This window comes from Diceros bicornis, chromosome 24 (genome assembly GCF_020826845.1).
Source record: "Diceros bicornis minor isolate mBicDic1 chromosome 24, mDicBic1.mat.cur, whole genome shotgun sequence".
NCBI lineage: Eukaryota > Metazoa > Chordata > Mammalia > Perissodactyla > Rhinocerotidae > Diceros > Diceros bicornis.
This window is the reverse complement of record NC_080763.1, coordinates 36188003-36209348: the sequence shown is the minus strand read 5'-3', so window position 1 is coordinate 36209348 and position 21346 is coordinate 36188003. Positions and strand designations below refer to the sequence as shown.

The following is a 21346-nucleotide window of genomic DNA, read 5'->3' as shown; positions in this document are numbered from 1 at the left end:
TCTAGCCACACTGTGCTATGCAGGCTCAAGTCAGGGGCCCAGTCAGCATCAGACAAGTACGTGCTCAGTAAACACCAAAATGCATGAAGTTCAAAGAGAGAAATACTCCTGTCTCCCTGATATACTCACAGATGCCCTAGGGTTTGGAGTACAGCTACTGAATCTTTGAAATCAGCAGAACTTTCCTATATTGAGGTTTTCCGAACCTAAATGAATTAGTCTAATCTAAAAGTTAAACACATCTAAACTAAAAGGACAATCCAACAAAAATCATATACTTAATAAACTGGTATTAGACCTCAAAAGAATAAAGTCTCCAATTTAAATTAAAAAACATTTATTAAGCACCTCCTACGTAGCAACAATAGCTAAGTGCTGGGGACACAGTCAAATGTCCCTTGACATAAATCCCCAAACTCCTGAATGTGCTCCTGATCAAAGGGAAAGCTACTGACTCCACACTCTCATGGCAAGTTAGCCTGAGCTCAAAATGATGTGTTTACTGATTCATTCATTTAAAAGCAGCAGAAAAAATGGCAACAAATATTTGGTTACCAAGGACTTATCAGCTTCCAGATCAATCCCAGAGGTTTTAAGTGGCATCTTTATTGTGAACGGGAAATGCTGGCTCTCCATCCACTATTATAGTCTTTAGGCCACACAGAGCGTGACTTCACACGGCCATTGGCTCTGAGTGACAGGTCCTCATCATGGCTGTGGGAAAGCAGAGAGCTGCAGGGTTCTTTCTAGGTGACTGCCTCTGCAGTGTTTAAGACTCTGCCATTCTGGGTACAAAACTTGACTGTTTGCAACGCTGGCCTCAAGCCAGCGTTCCGGAACACGGTGATCAGGATGGCCTACTGGTGAAGGACAAAAGTGGAAACTCCAGTTGCTGATAACTCAGAATTGGGGGTGTTGTGGACATGGAGTTCTGCCTAGAAGGCACGAAGGTAGGCTGAGCTCAAGAAACCGGATTCTGGATGATGTCCAATCAGAAGAATGACTACAAAACTCAGTATTAAGTAAGTCTATTTGGCAAATATGTAACTAAAAATATTAAAAGGCATGTCTTGATAGTACTGAAAGGGAAATCTACAGAAAGAAATAACTTTGGGCCTCATTTTACAACAAACTGCATTATTGTCAGTAACCATTTTAAGATTATGACTGAGAAGTTTTTAAGACATTAATGAATATATAGGGATTGGCATTTCTAAGTAATACAATAGACTCGTAAGAGAGTGTGTGTGTGTATGTGTGTGCGCACACGCTTTAATTTCAACAAGACACAGCTACAGGTGAGCTACTCCATACTGCAAACTGCTTACAAGATACGTGAACATATTTAAGCACCTACCACACCCAACACCCACTGGACTAAATCCACGCAGTCTCCACAGCCACTGTCTCGCACATTTCTTCTCACAGAAAGGGCAGTGCATACTCTAGGGACTTAAAAGAAGCAACGTCGACTAACAGACTTTTACTAAGAGCCTCCCACGTGCCTTCCTCACACGTCTTAGCACCCGACTTACACCTAGGATGTCTCTCAAACAAGGTGTCCATTTGACTTTTATGACCTTCTTGCTCAATGTGGCTATTAGCTCCTTGAGAGGGCAAGGTCAAATACTTCTGTGTATCGTCCACATGCCTAATTTCAGCGCCTTGTCTGAGTCGTTGATGATTCCCTGAAGGACACAGACAATCCACTCAGATGGGAGAATGTCTGTTGACAAGATTAGTGGCAATCCATGGGTCCTTATCAGGGTTATGGAGGAAGCCTGCTGGGAAGCACTGTTCTAGGATCTGTATCTTGAGACATGCCAGGAACTCTGATTGTTGGAGAACCTGCCATCTTCTTAGTCAATATGTTAATTACATGGTCACCCTGCTTGGGACCTTGCTCTTGAATCTGCTGACATAGAAGGAGTGGAATCCATTTTTTTTTTTTTTTGTGAGGAAGATCAGCCCTGAGCTAACATCCATGCCAATCCTCTTCTTTTTGCTGAGGAAAACTGGCCCTGAGCTAACATCCGTACCCATCTTCCTCCACTTTATGTGGGACGCCGCCACGGCATGGCCTGACAAGCGGTGCGGTGGTGTGTGCCCAGGACCCAAACCTGGGCCACCAGCAGCAGAGTGCATGCACTTAACCGCTATGCCACAGGGCCGGCCTTGGAATCCATTTTTTACATTCTTTCCTGATGGTCTTTATAAATAACTGAATCTCTATTTTACCCAGAATGCATTACAGTGGGGCTTTTTCTTATTCCGAAAGTGTAGAAATAAGAGTCTAGTATAGAATCAATTTCGGCATTCTAAATGATTACGCCCATTTTTTCTCTATTAGCCTTCTCTAACGCACAGTCAGAAACCATATTGGAGATAAAAATTAGTAGTTTAGAAGGGTCTAGAGGACCTGGAAGTACAATATGTCTCTTTCCTATTATCATTTTCACGATGAGGAAGCAGGTCAGAACAGTTAGAAATGACTAGAATCTTGCAAATGCTGACAACAAAAGCCAAACAACAGTGGCATGGAATTCATTCCATTACTTAAGTTATTATTGGGAGATAATTCTAGCCTCAGTTCAAAGCTACAGTCACTATAATCACACCCAATTACTAAATATTACCTTAGCATTGCGAATTTACTCTTTCCCTGTGATAAAGCTGAGAGATCACAGGAGGGACCAGTTAGAGACTGGAACCCCCTCAGCTGTGGAACCTTAGGGAAGCCACAACCTTGTCTATAGAAAGCAAGGTAACCATCTACCCACAGGGCTGTGGAAGTGGAAATCCTCAGCTGTAAGCAGTGTTAGTACTTGCTCTGTTTGACTGAAGAAAAGAAACAAAAAGTGCTGGAATCTTATGATACTACTCTCAGGAGAGGTCTGTTAGTTTGTAGTGAAACCCTCTGAGATGGAGAAGATGGATCAAGATTGGCTAGGGGAGGAGAGAGAAAGGCAGAAAAGAGCTCTTCACCAGAGCACACGTGAGAAAAGAAATAGCAAGGAGGAGCAGTGGGCTGGCGGAGAACCCTCTGCAGCACACTTTAAGATGATGCCCACATGTTACACGGGTCTGGATTTAAGCCTAAGGACAAGTACCCAGCACTCCCTTAGCTAAATCTTCTGGCCCAGTCCAAGTGGTTTACAGTGGGGCTGCATCATGTGTATATGTATCACAAACTCAACTATAGCAAGTGGCAAGAAAAAAAATGCCCACCTCATCGTGTGGGCACTTCTGCCTGCATTCCAGTGATGAGCATGTGCCCAGAGTGAGTGAGAGGGGGTGAGATGGCAGGTCTCGGGGCCCATGGGCCTCTTAGAGGCGGGGGAGGGGGAACGTTCTCTCTGGTCCAAGAGTGGAGTCCAGTGTTTAGAGAAACACATGGCTTGTACAACCTGGTCCTTACACAAAAACCAGCCACTGTGTCTGGTGTTCAGCAGCAGAAATTGAGAGCTGTCCCAAAGCTGGGAGACAAGCTGGCTGTGCTGGACGTCTCAAGAAAGATGCTCACATGGCTTCCAACTTCGTGTCCTTCCAGGGGGCTCACCAGTGAGTCTGATCACATGCATCCTTTGCGACCCCTTGAACTTCCTTCTCCAGCAGATGTCATGAACTTCCCTGCCTCCTGGCTTGTGCTCCTGCCATGTCACCCAACGTGGGATACTCCTCCCACTCCTCTAAATCCTAAGCATGCTTCAACCCACCCCCCATGGGCCCTCCTGCTTCCAAAGTCCTCCAATCAGCCCAACCTAAAACGTCTCGCACTTGGCTGAGTCATTCCTTCAGTGACTCCTCACTTACCATTTGGTAATAAATCATGTCGTGTTTCACAGTATTTAAACATTGCTATTAACTTTACCCAAAGCAATATCTTCAATCTCTAATCAGGTCCACTCTTTGAGAGCAGCGATCCCACCGCTCCCAGAATAGTGAGTGTTGAATAAGTTCATCAGCACTGGCCAGTGGTTGAGAGCACAGGCTCTGGGTTAGAGGGGGCTCTGCCTCCTCCCGACCGCAGGCAGAGGGTAGGAAAGAAGAGAACATAAAAACCCAATTCATTTCACACGTGACCCATCAGGCAGTCTCAAGTGTGAACTTACAAATGCTGAAGGAAGGAAAAGGACCCCAAGCTCGTAGGAGCGGATCATCAGCTGGGCGCCATTTTTCTCTAACGCTCCCCAGGCCGCCTTGGACAGATTCGCGCTGCAGGGACAAGGACACAGAAAGGGTTGACTCAGCGAGGCATTTCAGTGCGGGTCAAGATTTCACAGCTGCAAGAGCATCGGTCAAAAACACAGATAGCCGCAATCACGTTCATTCAGTTTCCAGAGGAGTTGCGAATTTTTGGAAATGGAATTTAAATCCTGTTGTGCTATAATCCTCAAGATTTATCTAATTGCTGATTTGGGATAGCTTCATCCTCATCTGCGTCTTCCCCTGAGGGCAGCTATTAAAATCATTATCCTTCCTTAGAAAGTATTTTTTTTCTGTCCAAAATTCTTTCTTTTCACAACCCTGGTGTAGCCAGTATGTCTGGTTTTGTTGTAAATAAAAGTAGTATTTAAGAAAAAACTATGTCAATATAATCTTATATAGTAGTATCTTAAGCTTCGCATTCCCTTTTTCTGCCTTTTTTTTTGGCCAGGTAGTGCTAATTTCTACTTTCAATCTAAAGAATTCTGAGAGCACTGGATTGGCATCTGTATCCCGAAAGGAACGATGCTTTCAGAATCATGTTTTATACGGACAAAGAGTTGTGGACATGGCTAAAAATCACACGATGCAGTGGGATGAAGGAGACTCGGAATTGACCAATGGGAGGCACCAAGATGCAATCAGGACGCTCAGGAACAGAGATGACTAAGCTCTGAGGCATCATCCTTAGAGACTCTCTCCCCTGCAGCAAATCAGGCTGAGAACTCTCATTGACCAATTAATGTAACCCCATTGTAAACATTTTTTTCAATTAGGCGCACTCAAATTGTTTCATCTTTAGAACGTAGAATAAAACCTCAGCTATTCAGACCCTTAGAAGCCTGACTTCATGGATAATGGAATTATTTCAAGATTCATTCACTGGGGCATCGAGTATTCCTCTGAACCAAGTTCAGAATATTCAGAATATCGTTCAATATTCTCTGGAAGTGCTGTCGTGGGAATCGGGAGAGTCAAACAGAAACAGTTACCAAGTAAGGTGAAAAGAATGGTCTCGGTTTAGGTTTCTATGGGAACAGACACGAAGGATTATGGAAATCAGAGCTAAGGCAACTCCTAGAACAATTAAGCTAACTTAAAAAAATAAAGTGTATTTACAGACCTCCCTGCCTTCTCACATAGATCATACCAAGGGCAAGGAACCTTTCTTTGATGCCCAAGGGTCACAATCATGAACATCACCACCTGTGATGTGTCACAAAGACACAAAATGCAGAGGAAGTGGGAAGTTGACAATAAAGTGGTATTATGACTCTAGGAAAATGTTTTCTTTAACTGCCCAAGATGACAGCTTGCCTTTAGGTCTCTCACCTGTTAGTAAAATAAGGTGACCTCCTGGACATCAACAGGTCTATGTGCAAAACGAACCAGAACATGAGGTGGAAGCAGTCTTCCTATGAATATCTTCCCCACTTTCTAGATTACTGCCTTCCTGATAACTCCCTTGACTTGTCAGGATACCACCACTGGCCAGAGGTACTTTCTGGAAGGCTTGTTCTCACTCTTTCCTCACTAGTCGTGTTTTCCTCAACATTCCAAGATCTGAGGGCTTCCGAGGTAAAGACTGATGGAGACCATGAGGACACCTCTTCAGATGGTTTCCTCCAATCCCTCCTTTGTGCTTGGCTTCTAACAGAATTCCAACCATCTGGAACCTTAAACTCTATCCTGAATGAGACTGAAAGCTACCTGTAGGCTGTCTAGGTGATAAATCAATATTCCTTGAAACAGCATCTTTAAATAATTCTTTACCCTCTGACTACACTGTGAATCATTGGTACCCAGGGCAGCCAGGACATGGGGTATATATTTCTGAACCCTCAACCCGCCTGCTGTGTGTGTGCACATGGGCATCTACAAGTGTCTTTCGTGAGGCACAGCAACACCACAGGGCTACTCAGGACAAGCTCTTTTGCTCCTGAAACTCCAAAGGAGTTCTAGCTTCTTGTCTCCTCTGCTCAGGGTCTACATCCACTGCCCGTCCTGGCTTCTGGCTGTGGCCACTGAAGCTACTCGGGCTCATGTCCACCATCTTGTTCCCTTTGCCCTTGTTCTTCTGTTTTTCTTCTGTCTCCTGCTAGACTGAGCTGCTTTCTCCTTCGGTGCTGTGGTTTACTTTGTTACTGTTGTTGTTGCTGGGTACTGAATGACGCTTCATCACCAGAGGGGGGGCGTTTAATTTACTTCACATTCTTTGAGGGTATGGAACGACTGTAAGTTGGAGAATTCCAGAGGGTAGGACTCTAGATGTCCTAAGTCATACTGTCCACCAGAAACTCTGCCCAAGCCACTAACAAAGAATTGGTGAATAAAACAGTGGCTTCTTGGGGACAGAGGTGTGTGGTAGTCATGGTTCAACCAGAGAAGCAGAACCACTAGAAAGAGAGTGTGTGTGTGTGTGTGTGTGTGTGTGTGTGTGTACATATATAAGTATATATGTTAAAGATAAATATTTATAGGAATTTGACATCATGTAACTGTGGGAGCTGGTAAAGCAACCTCTGTAACGCTGCTGTCTTGGCCCTGATGCTGCAGCTTAAAGTCTCCAGGGTGGGCAGAAGCCAGGGAAAGATGGATGCAGTAGAAAGTGGAGGAAAGCAACAAGCCAGAACCACAAGCAATGAGCTGAAGCCATAAGTACTGACTAAAATCATGTCTAAACCGTGTCAGTTCGTGTTGCCTCTGGCACTAGGGGAGTGGGTGTGCTGTAGGAGCTGGGGCCCTTCACCACGGAGCTAAACACACACACCCGGCAAGGCCCAGGAGTTAGAGAAGCTGAAGCAGACCCAGGGCAGGGCGCAGTTGTAGGTCCGGCTGCTGCCTCATGACAACAAGGGGAGCCAGCCCAAAGTGACAAGGTGTGGCCTACAAAAATGGCTGCTGCTTCACATTGGCCCTGAAATTCTCCACAATAATCTCCTTTGGGGCCCATCTTAACCGGAAACATACAAGCAAGGCGATTCTGGAAAACATTGTTCAGCCTAGGCAAACTGACATATTACAAGGCCACAACAGGGGGATGTTTTTTCCTGAGCCCAACGGTCAGTTATTCAAATAGGCCCCTTAACAACAAGGAGATGGACTGGTGGTAGATTACTCTGCCACAGCTTCCGCAGCGTGGCTAATTAGAGACCCCATTTCAGTCCACAACATGGAAATTTTGTCCCAAAGGTTAAACATTTAACAGTAAATTTCAACTAATAACATATAACAAAAAATTCCTCAAAGAAAGCTTAGGAATGCCATCTAAGGTACACGGAGAAGGAAGGCCAGTGTTGAGAAAAGATCTCTGGACTCCAAATCAAGAGAGAGGATTTTGTGCCGGGTTCCCCACTGCGACACTCGAAGGCACTCCTCTTCTTCCCAGGTCTTAGTGTCTTGTCTCTAAAATGAGAGGTTTTGGTCGATGAGGTCAAAAATCCCTTTCCAGACAACAGTCCACAATGACTAGAGACGTCCACGTCCACATCTAACTAGATAGCTCCCCTTCACCTACATATTCCAACCACAAAGAGAAAATCATGATTTTCACTGGGAGCTTACCACCCAGGAGTGTTGATTTGAATGTTTGGGATAACATGTTGGAGCAACAGCCACGCAAGGAAGGAGAAGGGAGCAACGAAGGTGATCTCTGGGATAAACCTTGCTACGTGCATCTTAAAAGTCTAAAATTTGGTGACAGTAGTATCGTCATCTGCCACCTCCAACCCTGGCTTGAGTAGCTGATTGAGTTTATTTTTAAGATTTTCTTAGAAGGTGTAGGAATCTTCAAGGATGACATGTTATAAGAACATGTGTCTACTGATAAAACATTTCTTTTCATCATTAGTACTTAATCTAGGCAGCAGCTGCACACAGTGCAGACATGACTAACAGACTGAGCTCTTAGCCACACGTCCTAGAGGACCGAGGGGGAGGGGGCGCAGAGACTCTCATAGACAGATGCAATAAACAGATCTGCCACAGCGGATTGTTGACAGCGGATGTGAGAGAAGATGCAGACTGAGCAGCTGGGGTGACGAGGAGGGAAATGATTAGCTCCGGCTAATGCTGCTGTCACTCCTCTCCTAAAACTCCACAGCAGTATGCCTGTCTCTCTCTCTCTCTCTCTCTCTCTCTCACACACACACACACACACACACCCCTGACACACACACACACACACACACACACACACACACACACACACACACACACACACACACACACAAACCCCGACACTGTAAGTTACCTTCCATTTCGCAGTTGCTGTAGGTTTTCTTGTATTACCCTTGGTCTGTTTCTTTTTATGTATTGAAAAAAAGTTTCACAAGTAATATGGCAAGATATTCTCACTGTGAAAGATTCAAGTAGTATACAGGTATACAAGGATATAATCTTTAATTTTGATAGATTCTGTCAAATTGCCCTCTAAAATATCTTTCCTATTCAGGCTATCACCAACAGTGTATAAGAGACTCTTTTCTTGGATCCTTGAGAACATTGGGTGGATAACAGCTATGAAATTTTTGTTAATTAGGCAAAATATGGCTCATTTAAATTTGATTTCTCTGATTACTAGTGGTGTCCAGTATTTTTAATCATATTTACTGGACATCGATGTTTCTTAATTCTGTGAATTATCCCTTTTTTATTTGTCTTTTTTATTGATATGCAGTATGCATTCATTTCCTATTGCTGATCTAACAAATGGCCACAAATTTAGTGGCTTAAAACACAAATTTTGCAGTCTACACAGAAATCAAAATATAATGATATACACCTGAAATTTACAAAATGTTATAAACCAACGTTGCCTCAATAATAAAACACACACACACAAATTTATTATCTTACACTTCTGGAGATCAGAAGTCTGAAGTGGGTCTTGCTGGGCTAAAATCAAGGTGTTGGCAGGGTCATGTTCCTTCTGGAGGCTCTGGGGAAGAATTCATTTCCTTGCTTTTTCCAGTCTTTAGAGGCTACCTGTAGTCCTTGGTTTGTGCGTCCATTCCTCCATCTTCAAGACCAGTAAGGCTACCTGAGTCCTTTCCACACTGCCATTACTCTTGATTTCTCCCTTTTCCACTTAGAAGTACCTTTGTGACTACATTGGGCTCTTTCCGATAATCTCCCATTTTAAGGTCAGCTGATTAGCAAACAATTTCATCTGCTACCTTAATTCTCCCTTGCCATGTAATGTAACACATTTACAGGCTCTGGGGATTAGGACAAGGATCAGGAAAATGGCTCCTTTGAGGAGCCATTATTCTGCCTACCACATGGTGCCTTTCATATCTATTACAATCATGTTGCAAATGTTCTCCTAGTTTGTTAAAGTTGTGTATGAAACCTTTCATAGTCTAGAAGCTCTTTGTTGCTTGCTTTCTTCCTTTTTTTGGAGTGGGGAGGAGTTACCCAAGTTGCAATTTTTTTCTTTACTGCTTCTGAGTGTGAGGTCTTGTTTAGAAAGGTCCTCCTCATCCCTCCCCAAATGGTGTCTTTTTTTTTTTTAATTTTTTTTTTTTTGTGAGGAAGATCAGCCCTGAGCTGACATCTGCCAATCCTCCTCTTTTTTTGCCGAGGAAGACTGGCCCTGGGCTAACATCCGTGCCCATCTTCCTCCACTTTATATGGGACACAGCCACAGCATGGCTTGACAAGCAGTGCATCGGTGTGCGCCTGGGATCCGAACTGACGAATCCCGGGCCGCTGCAGTGGAGCGCAGACTTAACCGCTTGCGCCACCGGGCCGGCCCCCCAAATGGTGTCTTTTGACGAGCCGAATTTATAAAATATTCTTAAAGTCCAAAAATCTATCAATTTTTTCCTTTATGGTCAAGCACATTTTGTGTACTAGCTACTAAATCTCTGCCTACTCCAAGGTCATGAGGATGTTCTTGTTCTTCATAGTTTTCGCTTTCTTACTTATGTCTATCTATAATCCATCTGAAATTAATTTTATGCCCTGAGATAGGCCAAGGTTTATTTATTCTACATGGATATCCAATTGCCTCAGCACCATTTATTGAAAAGAACATCCTTCCTCCACTGAATTTCATTGGTGCCTTTGTCAAAAATCTTTGATTACGTATGTGTCCTTTTCTGGACTTTATTCTATCCCATTGAGCAATTTATTTATTCTTATACCAATACCAGTTTTACTGTGCTTTTATAGTGAGTCTTGAAATCAGGTACTATAACTCCTCTTTAAAAATTAAAGGCTGTCTCAGCTGTTTTAGGTCCTTTGCATATACATGTGAATTTTGGAATCAGCTTGTTCTTCTCGAACGTTGCCTTGCCTATTCTAAATACCTTGCATTTCCAAATAAATTTTAGAATTAGCTTGTTGATTTTTATAACAAACTCTGCTGAGACTTTGATTGGCATTGAAATAAAATCTATCAATAAATTTGGGAGCAACTGATGTCTTAATATTGAATCTTCTAATCTATGAACATGTTATATCTCTATGTATTAATTTCATTCAGCAGTGTTTTACGTGTAGTTTTCAGTGTAGCTGTCTTACATATCTTTTGTTAAATTTATTTCTAGGCCTTTGATGATTTTGATGGTATTTTATTTAAACTTCTTAGCACTCAATACACAACTATGTCACCTGCAAGTAATGAGAGTTATACTTCTTCTTTTATAATCTTTATTCCTTTAATTTTTATTTCTTGCCTTATGGCACTGGCTATGACCTCTAGTACAACACTACAAAAAATCTCATTTACTCTTCAATCTATTTCATCTTTTCAATAAGATCTAGATCCTTGTACCATATACTGAAATCACTCAAAGTCACAGAAATCATCCACATTATCATATCCAAGGGAAACTTCTTTGACCTCATCTTATTCAATCTCTTAGCAGCATGTGACTTCCACTATACCAACCTGAGCCCCTGTTAAATGAGATATTTTCTTATGATTTCTGTTAAACCTTGGTTTTCTTTCTACTTTTAAACTCTCTGGTCATTTCTTTTCTTCCACCTGATCTCTAAATATTGGAGTGCTAGGAATCTGTCCTACCCCATATCAAGATATTAACATAAATATTGGTTCCAAGCTCTTAAAGAGACTGGCAAAAATAAAATCTATCTGGAGGTACAGAGGTCCACTCAGACCACCGAGGATTCTTATAGTTAAAGCCTCAATGAAGAGACACTTATAACCTAAAATTTCAGAACACAATAGAAAATGATCCCAATCTATCATGAGGAAAAATCAACAGAAAATAGGATTAGACTTCCAAGAACCTCAGATAACTGATCAATTAGACAGTAATTTAAAAATAAGTATATTTGAAATGATTCAAAAGTAAAAGAAGTACAAAATAAATCACAAAACAAGAAAAAAGCAAATTTGACAATAATAGCAGCTAAAATACAGCACCTACTATGTATCAGGCACTGTTTTAATCCCTTTATGTATTTTAATTGTTAATCTTCACTCTAAACTATTAGATATATATATTATTATTATCTTCACTTAACAGATGAGAAAATGGAAGTTAAGTAATTTGCCCATAATTTTACAGGTAGTAAGAAGCAGAGCAAGAATTTAAGCCCAGGCAGCCTGACTCTGGTCTAAGCTTTAAACCATAAAGGATCCTGTATCTTAGAAGGCCCTAAAGTGAAAAATACAGTCACTGAAATTAAAAACATGGATGGACATTGAGGGTATTATGCAAAGTGAAATAAGTCAGAGGGAGAAGGTCAAATACCATATGATTTCCTTCATTAAGTAGTAGATAACAACAACAATAAACAAACACAGAGAGACAGAGATTGGATTGGTGGTTACCAGAGGGGAAGGGGGGAGGGAGGAGGGTGAAAGGGATAATTCGGCACATGTGTATGGTGATGGGTTGTAATTAGCATTTGGGTGGTGAACATGATGTAATCTATGCAGAAATAGAAGTATAATGATGTACACCTGAAATTTATACAATGTTATAAACCAATGTTACTGTAATAAACAAAAAATTAAAAAAAAAATCTTTGGAATTTACAGGGAAAAAAACTCAATTGACGATTAACACATTAGTCACAGCTGAAAACAAAATTAATGAAATAGATGAGAGATCTGGAGAAATTAGGTAGAATGCAACTCAGAGGCAAAATAACGGAAAATAACATGCTGAAGACTGAAAGGATCTAACATGCATCTAATAAGATTTATAAAAGGGAAGTAAAAAAGTGAGTCAATACCCTAAGAGATGGTAGCTAGTAATTTTAGAGAACTGTTGAAAAATCAGATCTTCAGATTGAAGAAGTACAATAAATCCTTCTGAGACTAAATAAAAATAAATCCATATCTATTTATCCATTGTAGTAACACTACAGAATACAAAAGATAAAAGTCTTAAAAGCAGACAGAGAAAAAAGACAGATTTCCCATAAAGGAACGACAATTAGATAGTAATTTCTCAACTGTAACAAATAAGTTCAAAAGCAAATGAAAAAAATTCTTCAAAGAATTGGGAGAAAATAGCTGTCAACTTAGAATTTTAAATCCAATTAAATTATCACTCAAAAATAAGGGCAAAATCAAAGGTAGTATTAGAAAAACAAATCAGAGAGCTTATTGCCAATGAGAGGTCTTTGATGAAATAATTAAAAAGGATATAGTTCAGGAAAGAAAACTGAATTTGTTTGAAAGGATAGGACTGCTAGGAAGAAAAGTAGGCAAAGAAATTAGTAAACGTGTGGGTAACTCTAAACAAGAACAGTTTGTATAAAACAATAACGACAATGATGAATTTCAAAGGCCTAAAAACAAGATGGAACGAAAATACTGCAGAATGAACAACATATGAGAGACAAGGTGACTGGAATTAGAGTTCTACATTTCTCGGCTGTTAGGGAGGAGGAAAACACTGATTAACCTTAGATTCTTAAACAATAAAATTTTAAGTTTAAGATTAGATATTGACCATACTTTTCAAATAATAGAAGAAAAAGGAATAAAGAGTACTTAATGAATCCAACAGATGGGGAGAAAAAGGAGGGGCAAAGAAAGAAAAACATGGAAACTAGAAAGCATAAAGTAACATCATAGAAAATTAGAAATATTTCAGTACTGACACTGAATGCAAATGCGTTACAGTCACTTACTAAAATGGAGATTGTCAGATTAGATTTACAAGAGACACGCCTAAAAAAGGAGGATAAAGAAACATTAAAAGACAAAGGACTTTTCAGATACAATACCAAAAGTACGATCCATGAAAGAAAAAATTGATAAGTTGGATTTCATAAGAAAACTGTTAAGAGAATGAAAAGAAAAGCCATAGACTGGGAGAAAATCTTTGCAAAACACATACCTGTTACTGGACTGGTATCCAAAATACACAAAGAACTCTTAAAACTCACTAAGAAAATGAACAACTTGATTAAAAAATTGGCAAAGGATCTGAACAGACACCTCACTAAAGAATACATACAAACGGCAAATAAGCATAAGAAAAGACGCTCCCATCACTTGTCATTAGGACTGCAACTTTAAACAATGAGATACCACTACATTCCTATTAGAATGGCCAAAATCCAAAACATTGACAACACAAAATACTGGCGAGGATGTGGAGTAACAGGAACTCTCATTTGCTGATGGAAGCCTCTTTGCTGGAGGGAATCCAAAACAGTACAGCCGCTTTGGAAGACAGTTCGGCAGTTTCTTACAACTAAACATACTCCGACTATACAACCCAGCAACCGTGCTCCTTAATCTTTACCCAAAGGATCTGAAAGCTTATGTACATACAAAAACCTGCATACGGATGTTTATGGCAGCTTTATTCATAATTGCCAAAACTTGGAAGTCACCAAGATTTCCTTCAGTAGGTGAATGGACAGACAAGCTGTGGTACATCCAGACAATGGACTATTCTTCAGCACTAAAAAGAAATGAATTATCAAGCCACGAAAAGACATGGAGGAACCTTAAATGTATATTGCTAAGTGAAAGAAAGCAATCTGGAAAGGATATATACTGTATGATTCCAACTATTTGACATTCTGGAAAATGAAGAATTATAGAGACAGTAAAAAGATTAGTGGCTGCCAGGGGTTGAGGGATGGGGGTGGGGAGGGATGAAGAGACAGAGCACAGGGGATTTTCAGGGCAGTGAAACTATTCATATCATTATACTTTTGTTAACCTCCATAGAACGTACACCACCAAGAGTGAACCCTAAGGTCAACTATGGACTTTAGTTACCAATGATGAATCAATACCTGCTCGAGTATAATAAATGCCCCACACTAATGCAAGATGTTAATAATAGAGGAAGAGGGGTGGGAGGATCGGGTATATGGAAACTCTCTGTACTTCTTGCTCAATTTTTCACTAAACTTAAACTGTTCAAAATAGTATATTAAAATAACAAACTTTTACTACACACAAAAAAGACAAATTAGTTGTAATTTTAACATAATCCCAATAAAAACACCATTACTTTACTTTCCCAGAGCAAGACAAGCTTATTATTGAGTTTGTATGGAAGAATAAATAGCCAGGAAAATCTACCAGAAGGAGAGCAGGGGAGAAAAGCTGGCTCGACCACACAAAAACATATTACGAAGCTTGGAGCTCAAGCGTCTGTTGTAGAACGCGGCCTCTGTTTCCTCTCTGATGCAGTGAGTGAACTGTCTACTTCCGCAACTTCCCTTTCCTCCCCTATCTCCCTCCTCAGTTCTCTGCAGTCTGACTTCCACCCAAACAGTATTCTTAACTGCCACACCTAGCGGTCTTTTTACATTCCCTATTCTTTTATACCGGTGGTTCTCAACTGGGGGCAACTCTGCCCCAGGGGACATTTAGCAATGTCGAGACATTTTTCCTTGTCACAGCTGTAGGGTGGAGTGCTACTGGCATCTAGGGAGTAGAGTCCAGGATGCTGTTAAATGTCCAACAATGCACACTATGTCCAACAATGCACCCATAACAAAGAATGATCTGGCCCCAAACGTCAATAGTGCCACGGCTGAGTCTTGTTTTAGCCCTCTTTGCTACACTGATACGGTTTCTCCACCTTCTTTGCATCTCTATTCCTTGGCTTTCCCTCCACTTGACTACTCCCAGTTCTCTGATTCAGCTTCTCTCTCATTTGCTGCCCTTCCCCTTGTGTACTCTCTAAATTTATGCTATGTTCTTGGCTCTTTCTATTTTCCTCTTTTCTTCCTTGAGGACTTTCCCGCTCACCAACTACTTCGACAAAGATGACTTCTAGACTTCTCCAGCTTTGATCACTCATCAAATTAGCAAACTGGCATCTCCCACCATAAGCTGGATTTCATCATTGGGATGTCACATTGTTACCCCAAACTCAATACTCCAAAAACAGAACCTATCAGCATGTTTGCCCCTCTGAAAATCAGCTCTTTCCTGAATTCCCCTCTGTCCAGTCTCTTTCAGTCAGTCTCAGAAATCTCAGGCATCTTGGACTTGTCTGCTCCATAGGCAACTATGTACAGCCAGTCACCAAGCTGTCTATTTTACCTTTGTAGCGTCCTCTATTCCCAGTAAGATCTCCCTAGTTCAGCAGTTTTCAACCCAGACTCTAGATCCAAATGATTGCCCTGTGTCTGGTTTCTCATTCTACATCTTCCTCCAGTGGCTCTCCAAGTATCAGTAAGTCTTTTCTAGTTAAACATACATAAAGTAAATGCACAGCCTGGCATTTAGGACCCTCCACAGTCTGGCCAAGATTATGCTTTTCAATCTTATTTCTCATTATGCCTTTTCCTGACTCCTCTACTCTTAACTGAATTGAGTTACTGACTGCCTCCACATCCTTGCAAGCATCATTTCCTTGTCCATGATGCCTTCCACTCTACCCACTCCTGTGGATATCTGAGCCCTTTCCTCCCCCACAAACCCCATCTCTTTCAAGAAGCTGTCTATGGCTATTCCAGCCCACAGATGTCTCCCAACTGAATCCTGCAGATGTTACGTAGGCAAGACACATCTAATTAATTCAAGAAAAGAGACTAATACACAAAGGCTTAGAAGACACAATTTATCAAGACTATTTTGTTCATTATGATCAGAGAATTAAAAACTATTAAACCAGAAAATCTAGAGAAAAAGTCTAATTGTTGACAATTAAGCATGAAAGGTACAGTAGGGTACGGGGTCAGAGCAGAATCTGGGCTCTAAAGCATTTCAATCACAATTAGTGCTAACACTGCTGACCTTCAAGTTCCATACCTATAAAAATGGTAATGTACCCGCCTCATACAGGTGATGTGCAGATTATATCAGGTAAGGTGTGTAAAGTCCCCACCATATGAATGAAGCTTAACAGATGTTAGCTATTACCATCACCAATACTTTGCTAAACTTATGGGAGGGTGACTCTGGTCTTTCTCTCTGGTGTGACTAATCAAGCAATGGAATTCTCCAAAAGGCAGGTCCATCCAGGCCTCCTAATCCTAGAAAATTTTGGTGGTAGACGGGTCTAAAAATTATTCACCAGATTGCTTCACTGATTTCATAAGCCTTGCATAAGTCGCCAAGGCAGAAATATAGTGAGCTTCCATTTTATTTTGTAAAGGAAGTCAAGACGATTTTGGTTTCCTTGACAGAGATATATGTCCCCCAATTTTTAATATAGATATGGGTGATCAAGTGCCAGGAATTTAACAGCATGGTTAAAATTAAACCAATTCTGCAGATGTCCAACAATCTTGTGAGATTAAGTACCAAAGGAGACACAGCACGTCAGCTGTGTTTTGGGGGCTGGCATCACGTTTTAGAGATATAGTATATTAGAGAAACGCCAGCAGGAAAAGAAAAGTAAAAATGATTATGACATGTTTTCCCACAGATAAGCAAGAGCAACGCACAACAGGAGATTAGATAGTGGGGTGTGGACTTTTACAAGTCACAACTCTGACAAAGCACCAAATAGATTCTGAGAAATCTATTTGCAACCTCACTTTGTTCCTTAGTCACAGGCATATTGTGACCTCAAGCAAACTCTTTCCAATCCACACTGAATTAGAAAAGGTGACTTTCCTTTTACAGCATAGTCCAGCCTAGTTGTCAACCTAGTCTTTAAAAGCATCTGTCTATCCTTGATCCCACAAATGGAATTACATGGGCTTTAGAAGCCATCACATCAGCATTCAGAATCCAAAATGACAAAAAATACTGTCAAGTAGGATCAGAAGCTGTTTTTCAAATTTCAGGTCAAAATTGCTATTTAGAACACCATATCAAAAAATTTCAGTATGTATTTAATAGTAATCAACCTGATAACCAAAAACTGCTTATTATTCCATCTTCTAATGATATGTTACATTATTTTGGTCCATCTCCTATGGTAGAAAGGCAATAAAGGACGTGAGCAACAGACTCATAACACTTGAGTTTTGGCTTTGGCCAGCTGTCACCTTGGAGTTATGCCCTTTGGGCACCCATTTCTTCATCTATAATATGGGTTTAACACCATCTGTTCAGGTCACTGGGTTATAACAAGGAACGAATGAAATAATCTAGGTGAAAATGCTCAGTAAATTGTAAAGCAAAAGACAAAGGTAATGTTTGGAAAGTATAATACTTTTAACAGAACTATGAAATGTTTGTTAGAATAGGCCGGGAAATTATCTATTATAATGGTTTTTTTTAACATTCTTTTTTTTAACCTGGAGAGTCTTTGTTCAAAGGAAACATTTCAAGTAGACAAAAGGCAAGTGTCCTTAGGTGAACCAGGAATTACCTGCACCCCTCTCCTCCTACCCACTGTTGTAGAGGGCTCTGAAAGGAGTTTCCAGAACTCTTTGGCTCCAAGGAACGTGACGTGAAAACCACTGATTTAGCCCAATCCCTGGTTTTACACTTGGGGAAACAGCCCTAGAGAGCTGAAGTGACTGTCTAGAAGCAAGGGTGTGGCTGCAGACAGCGGACTGTTTGTACAGCCAGGTTACACTGAAAGGTCCGACGTGTAGCCAGAATTTGGTCAACTTACCTAAGAGACCTTGAAAAACTCTCTGAAGAAGACTCCCCGCTGATCCCCCAACAGAGTCTGTGAAGGCAGGGGCCTTGCCTTTGTGACCCTGGGTCTGACAGTGGTGCAGCCTGTTGGGAACCTTCCTGTCTTTTTGGAGCCTCACAGCGAATAGCACCAGCTATTGGTGCTGCAGAACAAACAGATGGTTTCCACTGAGACAGCTGTCCACTGAGAGAGCTTGAGGAGCAGCCTTCTCAGGGTTAGTGACCAGCTCCACGAGCCTGAGGGTGTCTGTAACTCTCCTAGAGAGCTACGTTCACAACCTTGCAGGCAATCCACTTCCTCCTGCCCTACTCAGCCTGTTCCACAGTCCTTCGGATTTTTCTATAATGACGTCTCTATGTGAACCGCCTCTGCTTTTCTATTCTACTGCCACCTTATCATCCCATGTTTGGAATTTTGCATCTGTCTTTCAGTAGGTATTCCTGCCTGTATGTTTTATTTCCTCTAATCTATCCCATAAACCAATTCCAGAAAGAATATATGACTTGGAGGAAACAAAAGATCTGAGTTCAAGTTCCAGTGCAACCATTTACTAGCTAAGCAGCCTCAACTCTGTACCTATTTCTACATTCATAACACAGCCATGATAATATCTGCTCTGTTTAGATCTCAGAGGGCACATGGCAGCATTCTCATGAAAACAGTATGCCAATTATAAAGCCTTGAATAATAAGACATTATCAGTAACATTAACACTGTTGATCGTCTCAGTCTCTCGTTCAAAAACATCCAGTGATCCCTACGACAAAGTCTCAAGTCCTCTGACAGTCACTCAAGCTCCACAAGCCTGGCCCCATCCACTGGTCAGGCTTCTCTCCCATCCTTCCCCACACAACACTCTGTGCCAGTCCAGATGATCTCTCCACTCCTCCAGCCACCTTCTCTCAGGACTTCAAGGACACAATTTCTTCTACTTAAAGTGCTCATTTGGGCCTATCAAACACAAAATGTACCACTTCCTGAAGTTTCATCTGGTTATTTTATGCATAAGTGATCTCTCTCTTCTCTGAATCCCCCCCCGCCCCCCATACACCTTATTAGTACCACCCTGGATGCCCTTAGCTGCTACAGTGTAAATTCCCCTGAACACGCACACACAAACACCTAACTACATATTGATCAGGCTCTCAGTAGATTTGCAGACCTAGCTATTAATATCCCAAGCTCAGGGACATTTGCAGGCCCACAGGCCCAGCACAGTATTGGGAATATGCAGTGAGTGTTTATTTGCAAACGGCAGAAAAGATGAGTAAAAGACTGAATGATAATATAAGACTTATAAGCAATAGAAAGATCCAGAAGATGCAGGATCTAGGTGGCATTAACCACTACGCAACGTGGCTGAGTTTAGTATGAACAGACTAGATGGGCAGAAGCTGGAGGAATTAAGTGCTCAAGAAATCTGTCAGCTGCCTGGATGTTGACCAGCAAATGGCAACCGGATGACCAGGATGAAGAAGTGTTTTAAGAGAGCCCTGGGGCTTTAAGCACCCTAACAAAGTCTGGCACAGATGGACACTCAGGAAACACTTGTTCAATGAACTAACAGAGGCAGAACACACAAAGGCTGAAAAAAGCAGTATCAGGCCACTCACTGCCAGTCACACAGTTTTCTGAGCTTGTTCAGCAAGGGCCACAAACGACAGTGTGGCAGAAATGAAAACTTTTACTGGTGGGCAATGCAATGGCAAAGCAATGGGTAGGGAGTCAGGGCATTTTGGGTGAAGGGCTGGAGAGGAGCCAGGGAGAGGCCTGGCCTAGCAGGGTGTTAGCAGGGAAGAGGAAAGACCTGGAAGTTGCTACTTTGGGAAATGCGGGCTACAGTGAGTTTCGGAGCTGTATGTTCTCCGCGGAGCCTCAGTCAGCAGTGTCGATCCCAAAGCAGGGCAACAGGGCTACACCAACTGGAATACAAGTTCCTTGTGGGCAGGGACCCTGTCTTGCCCATCATCCATAACCAAAGCCTAGAGCAGTGCCTCACACATAGGCAAGAAATAGTCACACTAGACTATCTGGGTTTGAATCTTAGCTCTACCACCTTACCAACTAGGGCACGTGGGGCATTTAAAGTCTCTATGCTTTAGTTTTCACGTCTCTAAAATGGGGATAAGACTAGTACCTAGCTCCTAATTTGGAAGAGTAAATGAGTAAGTATAAAAAAGCACTTAGTCAGCACCATACAGGTATTTGTTATTATTTGTGAGGGGTTTTCTTTGGGGGCCAGTTCCTGGTGAGGGACTCCTAACAGCACCTCCTCATCTCAAGCCACAGATACACCTTGTCACTAGCAATGCCATTGTACAAAGAGACCCTAGGTCAGGGGGTCTCAAGCCTTTTCCTTAGTGATAATGCTCCATGAGAACTGCCTACATGAGGCAAGGGGCATGCTCTGTCTTTGGCCTACTTGTACCAGAATGCAAGAGAGCGAGGGTGGTTATATGACCTTGAATCATCTCTCATATATAAAGGAAGTCATTCGTAGACTGTAGTGCTGATAACCATTATTTGTAACAAAGTCCACGAGGCATACCAACTAATCCCAATATCTTGGAGCCACAGTGCCAGGCAACCAAGTCTACTCAAAGACATCTACAAGTATTTTTTTGTGTGATCCAATTTGATTTTCACCAAAAAACTCAGATGAAGGAAGAAAAGGACTATTTGTCCCAGAATCAAAGGAACAGACATTAGAGAAGTATTGCACAGCGATGTTGAAAAGCAGAGGAAGGCAGAAAGCCTTTTATGTTTCCTCAAAAAGCCACAGTGGTTTTGTAGTTAAGCACTTGATTCGTTTTCCCCCATAGTGGCAGCACCAACATTTCTGCTCATCCCCACTATCCTGCAATGCCTGTCAGTTGCTAGGCAACCATAACAGATTGCTTTCTACCCACCCACAATGCACAGCTTTTGTAATTGTTCTCACTGGGTTTGCCAATTACTCCTAGGCACTATCTTCTCAGCCAAGGCTTCTTCTTCAAGTTCATCTTCTTGCCTGCTTGGTCCTGTAGTAAAATTTAAATGCTGTATTTGTCATCATGTTCCAGCAGTTTCTGTAACAAGCTTCCCATCAAACACAGGATGATTTCATGGTAGGATCAAAAACTATAAATAGCTTT

At 41.6% G+C, this 21346-nt stretch overlaps 1 protein-coding gene across 3 annotated transcripts in view; it reads right to left on the bottom strand.

Moving 5' to 3' along the window:
• TDP1 (tyrosyl-DNA phosphodiesterase 1) overlaps window positions 1-21346 on the bottom strand; it is an 86565-nt gene that overhangs the window by 15702 nt on the left and 49517 nt on the right. For 2 of the 3 annotated variants that reach the window (XM_058567533.1, XM_058567532.1), the window contains exon 14: window positions 4113-4215. The exons of the other annotated variant lie outside the window; for it this stretch is intronic. In XM_058567533.1, the coding sequence (XP_058423516.1) occupies window positions 4113-4215 (103 nt within the window). The remainder of the gene's footprint in view (window positions 1-4112; window positions 4216-21346) is intronic. 3 annotated transcript variants of the gene reach the window in all.